The 12,208-nt window shown below is 35.3% G+C and overlaps 1 protein-coding gene across 1 annotated transcript in view; it reads right to left on the bottom strand.

Moving 5' to 3' along the window:
* LOC107740166 (cystine/glutamate transporter-like) overlaps nucleotides 1-1,938 on the bottom strand; it is a 14,649-nt gene extending 12,711 nt beyond the window's left edge. Inside the window, exon 1 of the mRNA XM_016552511.1 lies at nucleotides 1,404-1,938. Coding sequence (XP_016407997.1) covers nucleotides 1,404-1,686 — 283 coding nt within the window. The 5' untranslated portion in view covers nucleotides 1,687-1,938. The remainder of the gene's footprint in view (nucleotides 1-1,403) is intronic.
* Nucleotides 1,939-12,208: the final 10,270 nt, after the last annotated feature.

Below are 12,208 nucleotides of genomic sequence, written 5' to 3'. Positions count from 1 at the left end.
GGCAGGTCATTCCACCAGGAGGGAACAGTTAATGAAAAAGTCCGGGAAAGTGATTTTGTGCCTCTTTGGGATGGCACAATAATACGCCGTTCAATTGCAGAACGCAGGCTTCTAGAAGGCACATAACTCTGAAGTAATGAATTTAGGTAAATGGGTGCAGAGCCAGTGGACTACATATATAGAAATTAGCATGAACCAAGATTAAGAAATGCTGTGAAAGTTAATTGTTGATTGTTAATACATGATACTTAGTACAACAACTACAAAAAAGGTTTGGGAATCCTTGTGTTAACAAATTGAATCTTATTGTAAAATATAACCAAATATTGTGTAATTTCAATCATTGATAGAAAACTTTTCAGTTTGATGTAACAGGACCATGAGTTGGCACAAAACAACATGTTGGTGAAATGATTGCTCTGACTCAGAGTTATCTAACTTGTCTAACTATTTTTGCAACTTACACAATGAGCAACTTAAGCAAGACAGGTCTTTCCATCTATTTGAACAAATGCAGCTTTATCCACTGTGCCAAATTTTCAAATAGGCCTACTCATTCTTCTAGATGTGATTACAATCATCCAGTCCTCCTTTCTTTCTGTCTTTGTGACTTCAACTAGCAGTACTCTTCTAATCAGTAAGGAAAAAGGTGAGTTATGGAGAGCCAAATCAACAGATGTGCAGTAAGCAGGTGTTAGAGTACACATAAAACCTGTATGGCTTACTTTCTTCTGTAGAATACAAAAGGATAAGTTTAGCAGAATTTCCAAGCTGCTTAAGTCCATACAGTGAATGTGAATGTAGACCATGACAAAAAGTTTTTTTTAGGGTTTTTAGTGAATAATGACTTTGTTTTTCACACAAATGTATCAAATGGCACTAAAAAACCTGCTTTTATAGTGCATTTTTTTCTGTTTAGACAGCCCCTTGTCTCCATCTACTTTCATTGTGAGGAAGAGAACAGCTGAGACCTGCTAATCTTCTCCTTTGATGTCCCTTGGAAAAAAATTTTGGAATGTCATAAGGCTTAGTAAATGACAATTTAATGTTTTAGTCAAATGTCCTTTTAAGAACACTATTTTCTTTCAGTTAGCAAAGAGGTGTGTCCTAAAAAATGATAGACTGTGAATGACGTCAGCAGAGCTGTTAGGTTAGTCAAAACCGCAAACAAATGGTTAGTCAGCGTCTGTACAATTCCTCAAATTAAAATGCAACTGTTGATTCTATCAGGAACCAAGAATTCGATTGTTACAGACAAGTGGGAGAGATATTTAGGTCATTCGTCAAAACTGTATAATGTGTGTGAAAAAAAGATGAATGGGAGTCTGTGTGTGAGAGCATATGCACATGTTAACACACTCATGTTTGCATATGTTAAGGTATGTGTTGTGTGTGACACTTACCGAAAAGAGAGAGAATCCCACAGGCAATCCACACCACCAGTGACATTCCCACGCTGCCCGAGTTCTTCAGAATTCCCTTCGGAGAGATGAATATCCCCGCTCCGATGATCGTCCCAATGATGATAGAGATTCCTCGTAGCAGGGTCACTTTCTTCCGCAGTTCCACCTTCTCCTCGGGGGCTCTGGTGTGGGGGTCTCCATTTGAATTGAGAGGGTCTTTCTCTCCAAAATTACTTGTTGCATCCCCATTGGGATTGGGAACTGACACAGTCCTTCTGGGCATCTTGTTCGCTCACTCACAAACACACACACATTGACTCAAAGCGTAGTGTGCCTCCCTTTACCAGTGGCACACGAGAGGCCTGAGTGGAAGGTGTTCTCACAGCAAACTTCTGATATGCTGTGACAAGTCTAAACAAATACAATGTGAAGTGGCTTCTCCCTCCTCTTTCCTCTCTCTCTGGCCTTTTTAGTGTCTCAAACACTCCCCTTTTCTCTACTTTACCATTAGTCTTCCTCTTTTCATCTTGTCCTGTAATTTACAGGGCAATGTGTGAGTAAAGGAGGCGTTTCCTGTTGTGGTTATGGTGTTTAGTGGCAGCAGCGTAGCCCCGAGTCATGATGTTTCAGCAATAGTATCCGATTCTCACCTTTCCTCATGAAGCATGCAGATCACACAAAGGCATCCGGCACTCACTTTAAACACTCGCTGTTTTCTCTCGTTCTTTCAAAGGCCCATTTCACTGCACTTGTTATAGACGTGTTCTGATTAGCAAGTAAGCAGACCGTAGACTGATAACAAACTCATGTTTCCAGGATTGTGAACAGACTGTGTTATCTTTTTGTTATACTTAATGTTGACATAAGGTTTGAAAATGAATGTAGGTCAAACCACATGGCATTAGTTACTGTATGTGTGTGTGTGTGTGAGAAAGAGAGAGAGAAGGTGTGTGTGTGTGTGTGTGTGTGTCTTCAGACAAAGCCATTCCAGTCAAGCCTGATACAGTGTTCTGTAAATAAGAGTGAAGACGGAGGGAGGCTGATGTAACATTACATCAGATCGGCTCAGACACACATCTGAGATAGATTCAGTGTTGTGAAACCATCACTTCTGATGATTTGTACGTTTTTACACCATTGAATTTTGTAACCTGTATAACTCCCACAAAAATGTATGACTCTACATGTATGACTGTTTGAATCATTATGACTGTGCAGAAATTACCATTAGTTGTGGCTACACTATTGTTCCTCTGAAATGTAACTTCCTTTTATGAGTATGTTTCACACAGATTTGTAATAACTTGATGCCACAGGAAATCATACGTCGCACAAATAACTTTTTAAAAATAGTTTTAAAAAAGATAAATGTACAGTAACATTAATTCTATTATGAAAATAATATTTTGATTGTTTTTTTTTCAATGTATAGTATATATACACTATAATTTAAAAGATCCGGGGTGTATTCCAGAAAGCGGGTTTTGTTGGAAATATTTTTTTCTTATATCTTTTAGTTTTGTTTGGTTCCAATAAAAGACAAAACTAAATCTCTCGGTAAGTTACCATAGTAGCTTACTCTGTGAACCTAACCTGGTCGGGAGCAGGTTTTCTTCGGTAAACGCTGAGTTTATTTCATTCTCCTCCCCCTTTTTAAAGCATAAGCAATGTTTAAATAATTCATTCATTCATTCATGCTACAAAAATGCTTTTATTGCTGAGATGTTTGCCTTATTTCAAGTAGCCTATAAATATCTAAAAATTCTTAAATCAAGATGCATTTTCTATATAAAAAAAATATAATACTATATTTAGTCTTGTTTCCTGGGGGGTAAGAAAAGTGGGGTAAGAAAAATTATCTTAATGCAAATGGAAACAAGATTATTTTTTCTCACCTCACCACTTTCATTTTCATCATGCAGACACTGTAAATGTGACAAAAATGGCATGTCTTTTTACATGGGATCCTGTAAATGAAGAGGCTGCATTAATTTGTGGGGAGTTACATTTACATCAGGAGAGGATTCTATTTCATTTCATTTTATTTTGCCATATCTACATGCATATTTATTTGAGCGGTACCACTTTTAAATGACATTCACTTGATAACATCTTGCTGCGACCTCTGGAAGTAACCTAATAATTAGAATTTTCTTCAGGATTTCCAGTGCGGTTGGATGCATTGATTGCACACATATTCTCACCATCGCACCTTCTGAAAATGAAACTGATTACTGTATGGAATGGAACGATGCCAGATGGGAGGGTAGTGAAAGATATATGCCGTAACCACCACCACAGCTGTTAAATAAACACAAATTATTCACAATTAATTTGGTCATCTTTATTTCCTACAAATACAAAAGCAACACTTATTCTTTTCCCTGTTGGATTTTAATATTGCTATTGTGGCCATCTCCTCTTCATCTGTCAGTGGTGCTGGTGCAGGTTCTCCCCCCATTTTACGAGTCTCTGCCTTCTTGCTGTTGGCTGAATAGAAGTCAAATGTTTATTTCATTACCCTAATTAAGAAATGTATGTTGGATTAGAGAACATTTAATTATGTGAAAAGAGCATTAGACTATGTGGAAAAAGCCACTGCACATTTAAATAGACATTGAATGATATTTATTGAATATGTCAAATGTTTGTAAAGTCATGTAGCCTACACCCATGAACCTTTTACACTTGAAGCTTTACCTGACTGAATTATGTTTTGTGTTTAATTTTTTCTGCTTCCATGTTTTTTGTTTGTTTTTTTGCCCGTGGGATACCATTAAAATGAAGATTAGTTCAATAACTTACCATTCTGCCAGTTTTCACCTCTGATATTATAACAGTGATTAAGAATTAAAGTTACGTATTGCGTAGTATGCGGAAGTTTTTGTTGGGTGCTGTTGCCATGGTGAATCATAATTTCAGAGCTCCATTCATCATGGCTTTTCAAAGTTGTGGTGCACACACTAAACTCAGAGTCAACATACTCAGAATGGATTGAACTAACTCTGTTCAGCTGTTCAGAAACCCAAAACTCAGATTTTCCCATCTCAGGGTAAGTCAACTCAGAGTTCAAGTTTTAACTCAGAGTTTGTTGATCCTCCTTTCTGGAATACACCCCCGGGTCAGTAAGATTTTTGGAATTTTCTTATACTAAATGTTTCTTATGCTCATCAAGGCTGCATTTATTTAATCACAAATACAGTAAAAACAGTAGCCTAATATTGTGAAAAATTAAGACAATCTAAAATAGCTGTTTTCTGTGAAAGCCCGTTTTTGCCACTAAATAAAAAATACAAAGAGGTAATTGCGAATTTTAATCTCACATTTTTTCTTACAATTGCGAGTTATAAAGTCAGAATAGCAGTATGTAAACTCGCAATTGCAAGAAATAAAGTCAGAAATATGAGATAAAAGCTCACAATTCTGACTTTTTTTCTTATAATTCTGAATTTTTCTCTGAATTGCGAGATATAAACTCGCAATTGCAAGTTATAAAGTCCAGTTCTGAGGGGGAAAAAAGACTGATGTGTTAGAATTGTGACTTTAGATGTCACAATTCTTACTTAATAACTTGCAGTTGTGTGTTATAAAGTCATAATTGTGATATATAAACTCGCAATTCTGAGAAAAAAAGTCACATTACGCTATCATTTTTTTCTTGGAATTGCGAGTTTATATTACGCAATATACTTTATAAAAAAGTTGCAATTACCTTTTTTTTATTTTATTTATTTTTTATTCAGTGGCGGAAATTGACTTCCATAGTTGTCTGCTTTTACAGTGTAATCTGTTAATAATTTTTGTGGTCAAGAAATGTAATTTTTTTTATTATTAATGTTGAACAGTTGCTTCTTAATATTTTTGTGGAAACCCTGATACATTTTTTTTTCAGATTTCTCAGAATACATTTTTTTTTCTTTTAATAGAAAGTTCAAAAGAGATGATTGATAGATAGATAGATAGATAGATAGATAGAATATTATAGTTTAAACTACAGGGCTTTTGAATGCTTGAATCTGACTGGATGACGAACTTTCTAAGGAGTAATTATTCCTTACAGATAGAATATTATAGATTTTTACACTACGTTTTGTTCCCCAAAAAAAATGTTGACATCCAAGCTGAGAGCACAGTTTAGACTAGTTTTCTGCCCCTTGCCTGTGGCATAGATCTATGGCACATACAAATCTTGAGCTGAAGGCCTTCTTGCTGCTCAAAGTAAACTTGTGATACTGTGTGGTACACAGTGTGTAGTTATTGAGAAGGAGAGACAAACAATGAAAGGACACCATGAAAGTAAACAAATATATCTTATACACTCCCATACCAATTTTGAACAACTGACCCCAAAAACATGCCCTTGGTTGGTCCTTGCACTTGTTTGCCATGCTGGAAGAAAGATAGCAACAACGATACTCTCAAGAAACATCTCTCCTGCACAGTCCAATAAACTATAATACGATGAGGGGGAGAAGAGATCGCCATGGGACAGAGAGAGTCAACAGTGAAGGCAAGAACATGTATCACGGTTTCAACTCTTTATCTGTAAGAAGAAAGCTGTGCAATTCTAAAAATATTCAACAACAAGCACACAGCTTGACATAAAGACCGCAGACTAAAGGAGTCTTTCCTGTGTACATATACTTTAATATTTAGGTCTTCTAAAGCCATTCAATAGATCTGTGTGAGGAACAAACTGTAATTTAAAGGGATAGCTCACCCAAAAATGAAAAGTCTGTTATCACTTATTCACCCTCATATCATTTCAAACCCTGTATGACTTTCCTTCATTTGCAGAACAAAAAAAGGTATTTTGAAAAAATGTTGATAACAGAACTGGTTACTAGGTACTTCCATAAAACACTGAGACATTCATCAAAATGTCTTCATTTATGTTCCACAGAGGACAATTATACAGACTTGGCATGAGGGTGACTAAAAGATTTATTTGGGTGAACTATTTCACTGATAATCTTAACATCCATCTAGACGTCCTTGTCATGTTTGATACAAGCAGTGATGTCAAATTTGTGAATTTTTTTTTCTTTGAATCTGATCTTTTCAAACATTCAGTTGATTGATCTGAATAATTTGTGCATGAATCAAACTTGAGTTCAACTCACTGACAATAACTAGTGGTAATGGTTGTCAGCTTAGTAGAGCAGAAAATTAGCAGTAAATAGCCTCAATTTAAATATGTTCCTCACACAAAGCTATTATATGATTTCAGGGGAATTTGAATGTTGCAAAGAAGTCATATGGATCACTTTTAAGATGTGTTTTTTGTCATTTTGATGCATAACATTCCCTATTCACTTTCACTATATAGAGTGTCCGGGATATTCACCTTTTGTGTTCCAAAGAAGAAATAAAGTCATACAGTTTGAACAGCATGAGGATAAGTAAGTTTTCATTTTGGGGTGATCTTTCTTTTTAAACTCCTTTTCTTTTCCATATAAGTTCCTTTATGGGATATATTTGCAAGTATTAGTGCCACAAAGCCCTCCTAACCTCTTAAGAAAGTAAGACATAAGATGCAGTCCACATATTAAGGTGGCCTTCATCTGTTGGGGATTGTGTACTTTAGGCTGGCTTCAGGGAAGAAATGTGAAGAAGGTTGAGTGGTTGTGTCTCTGTAGAATCATTCTAAGATGAGAGGGAGAAATAAGTGAGGGATCAAACCCATCCTCTCCCGCAGAATGGTGGAATCTGGCATATCTTCCTATATAAAGGAGGCCCCAGGCATGTATCCAAACATCCTTTAATCTCTCTTTCTCTGTGTGTATGCTGTATGTCAGGCTGTGTTTTCAGCTTGAGCAGTGAAGCCTAAGGGAAGCCTGTGGGAAAGTTAACACCTTGCTTTTTCAGTCATCCATTCTACCAGAAGCTATGACCAGACTAACTTACCGAACTTAATGATCAGGAACACTCAGAGATCCATTCCAACAAGGATGGAGTTCAGCAAGTTCCATAATGATGTCTGAAGCCCATTATCATAAAAAGCAGGGAGATCTTGTAAAACAGCATGTAGCTGTTGCTGTGTGAAGCGGTGGAAGCCGATATGATTCACCAAAATCACACTTTCAGGGCTCCAGGCTGCTTTTAAGTAGAAAAAAAATCTACTTTTTTTTACAATTAAGGCAGTCAGGAACACTTTGTGTGTGTCCATTTGCTGTTATGTCAAATACCATCTCTTAAAATTCTGCGCACTTGCTGCACTCAATAATGAATGCAGCGTGAGCCACAATGTCTGATTTACAAACAAATGACTCTTAGGAACTGGTTCATTTTAAGGAGTCAGTCAAAAAGATTCATTTGCTTATGAGTTAGCAGTTTGAAGTAGACTCACTGAGAACATTGTTACAACAACAAAAAAAACTTTGATTAGAGTTGCATTACAGTTTTCACAGAAATATTAAACAGAATATATATTTTTAACAATGATAATGATAAGAAATGTTTCCTGAGAACCAAAGCAGTATATTAGAACGATTTCTGAAGGGTCATGGGACACTGAAGACTGAATTAATGGCTGTTTAAAATTTTGTGTAAAATTTACTAATTTTAAAGCTTTGTTATCACAGGAATATGTTACACTTTAAAATTTATTCAAATAGAAAATAATTATTTTAAATTGTAATAATATGTCTGCTTTACTTGTATTTTGATCAAATATATCAGCCTTAATGAGCATAACAGACTTTTTCAAAAACATTTTTAAAAATCTGCTTCCAAACTTTTGAACGGTCATGTATATATTTCCTTTCATCAAAAGTTAAAGCACATAACAGCGACTTTTTTTTAGCTATTCACTCATTAAACTACCCTAGTAAAATGTAATACATTTAAAATACATTTATTTCATACTAAGTATAGTTCAAATCTATTCACATATTTACTTACATATCGCTTGAGACTTACTGACATAAAAATTTGAATTAAACTTTATCTGGAGGACTACTTGTGCACAATGAGCATTTCTTAATATTAAGCATAAATGTGTTTTAATGTCATTATTGATGAGGATTTGAATGATTGATGAGAATTGTATGATCTTTGAATATCTTTAAAATGTATTTAAATGCAAGATATTTAAAGTGTACCTAAAGTATACTTGCAGTAGTTCCACTTTAGCATCAGATATACTTCAGTATATCTTTAGTTGGTCTTCAGCACTACTTCCGCACAATTAAAGTGAATTAAGTACAAAATTAGTTGTTCCAATTTAGCAGACTTTAATGTAGTATAGCAAAAGTACAATTGCAGGGTATTTTTATCAAGTACATAAATATGTAAATGTATTTGTAGTATACTTAGCGTGAATTAAATGTATTTCAAATACATTTGAGTATATTTATTTTTCACTAGGATAATGCTGAACAATTCTGTAAGTTTGCAGTTAAATAAGTAATTTGGCTCCAATATGTTTCTGTTTGGAAGCCAATGGCTCCCTTATCTCTTTTTTTTTCTGATTCAGAGCCCTGATTCTCAGAAAGCCTTTTGCCTTTAGTGGTATTTGGACTCAGGCCATTGTATTAAATCAAAAAGGAGGCCTATAGCACTTTTCATGTGTTCAGTAGTCACTGCTAGATATTGATCTTATTACAGTCTGCTGGCCAGACCACTTTGTTCACATCTGTGCTTCCTTCCCAAGGTCTATAGCCCCGCAGTTTGTGTGGACGGAGACCTGTTCATACACCAAGGGTCTCAAGAGCTGCAGTGATATAAACATGCATCCTTTGCTTTCACTTGCTTGTAATTCTCCTGTCATATCCAGTTCCCAACCACAACAATACATAGGCTACCATTTAAAGACACACTCTCATCGCCCACATAAGGTCAGTCAAGATTCAAGGCTGTAAACTGTAAATAAACGCAACGGTTTGATTGAAAAGTTCCTTTATTTCCAGAATGGGTCAAGACTAACTGGCTCAGGATGTGCTGTATCCATCTAACTGATGAAATTGGATGTAAGAATTGTGTTCCACTGATGTTGTTAGTATAAACTGAACTGCATATAAAACTAGTTTTGTTTCAATCTCTCCAAGGTGACTGTCACTGCGTTTCGCGCATAAACCGATTACAACTTTCAACCTCAATACGTCTGCCTTGTTTGCGGTCCAATCCATCTGTGACTTTCTTGGGGATTCATACCCCTGCCAATGTCTCCTTATACACGAGGAAATAGAGGGAGATTGATGAGATGCAAATGAACGTTCTTTCCTCCATGGAAATAAAACAGACAACATTTATCTACAGTCGGCTAGATGTGTTTATGAATAATCAGTGCAGTGAAAAGGCTTTAAATTTTCCATAAGAGTGAGCTTGTAAAGAGGCGCACAAAGTGAAACAGGCTATAAATGAATGCATTACAGACGCCTAACGAGATGAGAAAGCTTTTAGAGTATATCAGAGCATAGCAGGAGATCTCTGCGCACGGATTCTGGTGCCGTCAGTTATTTGTGAGAGATATATGATTACTCCAGCAGAGAAAAAGACAGGCATTTAGAGCCACTGGCTTTATGTAATCACATTTACTTTGCTGTAGAGGAAGGTGTTGACTGTTTTGATGGAGATTGAGCACTAATTTCTTTGCAATCTATTGTTCTGTCACATACATGAACATATAGTACTTTTGGCCCCACTTTATATTAAAGGGGTCATATGATGCGATTTCAAGTTTTCCTTTCTCTTTGGAGTGTTACAAGCTGATTGTGCATAGATAAGATCCCTGAAGTTGCAAAGAATAAAGTCTCAAAACCAAAGATATATTCTTTATCAAAGTTAACTCATAAAAACTAACTGCCCTTTCTCTTATTTCTTTAGAATCAGACAACAAAGATCCAGACTCAGAAAATAATGAATGGATAAAACGTTTTTGGCCATTCTTTTTTTCCAAACTGAAAAAAAATTTAGACTTAAGTGCATTGTACCAAATTATTAATTTAAATGTAAGTACATTGTTGTTAAGGCCACTTAATATAAAGTGGGTCCGTACTTTTCAATGTATATATATTTGTGTGTGTATATATATATGCAGTACCTTTACTAGCACATTTCCAGTCTATTATAGTCTTAGTTACTGTTTTCAATGTTAAAAAAAAGGTGTCATTTCCCTATTTGAATGAACCACGGCAGACATCAGGTGATTGTCATGCCGGCTACTGCCAGAATGCGTTTTGATCTCGTACTGAATGGTTTCAGGACCAATCTAACCACCTCATTTTACTACAGGATTTCAATGCATTGTGTTTTGTGGTGTAATAAGAAAAGCACAATAGCATGCATTCTAGAGGTACTGATGTGGATGACAGTGTGGCAGGTGGGTAAGGGAGATTACATTCGAATACCTGAGCAATGCCGTACGCAGCATGTGATTACACGATTTCCTTGCCGTACAGTTCGGAAAGGCTGTCAAAAACGTCCTCAGACTTTGACTGATTTGACAATACACGTCAGTAATTCACAAACCTACAGCTGTGCATGAAATACGAGCAAGGCTGAAGGTAACCATTTATGAAAATTCCGGTGAATGATGATCAATGGTCTGTTTGGTGATTCTACAGCGGAGCTTGAATCTCTCAGTCATAAACCTGGCCTGATTTCTACTAAGCTTTTTTTCAGAAATTATATTGATTGTGATTTTTTTTTTCTCCAAGAAAATGATTGATTGTGGTTTCACGTATCGCTGCAATGAGATCTGAGAGTGTGTGCAGGGGAAGCAAGCTTTAAACTTCTCTTTATGACTCAAACGCAGTGCCTAGATCTGAAAATAATGCTTCAGTTCTTTTTCTTTTTTTATATACTCATGCCTTGCCATTTACAAACAGATTTTTATGCAACACATGAACACAAAATAGCATCGCTTTTTGTAATAGGGATTGGTGTTTCAGTGCCATGAACGCCGGAGGCAATGTAAGCGCAAGCATTTTGCTGAATATAATAAGTTTCATCTTTAAAAATAGATCAAAATATATCCACGAAAACATAATTCTCAATCTTTCTAATTACTCTATGGCGTTCATTTGTACCTCTAGGGCACAGGTTCTCAACTGGTGAGTCTGTTATGGTAGTTGCAGCAGGGAAAAAAACAATGCAAATAATAAAATGTATCTGATCATATTAGGCTTATAAAAATAAATAGGCTGACTGATTTTTAAATAACTGGTAAAACACTTCACTTCTTTTGTTATTCATCTTTTGTTGTCTAATCAGTAAAATTTGAGGGCAGTATTTTTAATTATTTATTTATTTATTCTTAAAGAAATTAATTCAACATTCAATTAATCAAAAGTGACAGTGAAGACATTTCTAATATTACAAAATATTTGTTTCAAATAAATGCTCTTTTTTTAACTTTCTATTCATCAGTGATTCCTAAAAAAGGTATCACAGTTTCTACAAAAATATTAGGCAGCACAACTGTTTTCACCATTTATAATATATCAGAAATGTTTCTTGAGCACCAAATTAGCATATTAGAATGCTTTCTCAATGAACAAGTAACCTTAAAGACTAATGTAACGGTGCCGAAACTTTCAAACAGATAAATAAATTAAAATATATTAATTTGAAATATATTTAAATAGCAATTAATCAGTATAAATTGTAATAATATTTTACAATATTACAATTGTACTGTTTTTCAAATAAATATAAATGTAAAGAAATAAAAATACCAAAGATACAAAAGAAATTAGGGGTTGACCGATTATCGCCCTGGTCAATTATTGGCACCGATAATTGAGCATTTTTATGGTTGTTGTTATCGGTCGTTCTCAAAACCGATTTGCCGATAAAATAAT

The sequence above is a fragment of the Sinocyclocheilus rhinocerous genome, unplaced genomic scaffold (assembly GCF_001515625.1).
Source record: "Sinocyclocheilus rhinocerous isolate Xijiao unplaced genomic scaffold, SAMN03320098_v1.1 scaffold584, whole genome shotgun sequence".
Lineage (NCBI taxonomy): Eukaryota > Metazoa > Chordata > Actinopteri > Cypriniformes > Cyprinidae > Sinocyclocheilus > Sinocyclocheilus rhinocerous.
Note: the sequence above shows the minus strand (reverse complement) of the source record. Positions and strands in the feature narration are given on the sequence as shown.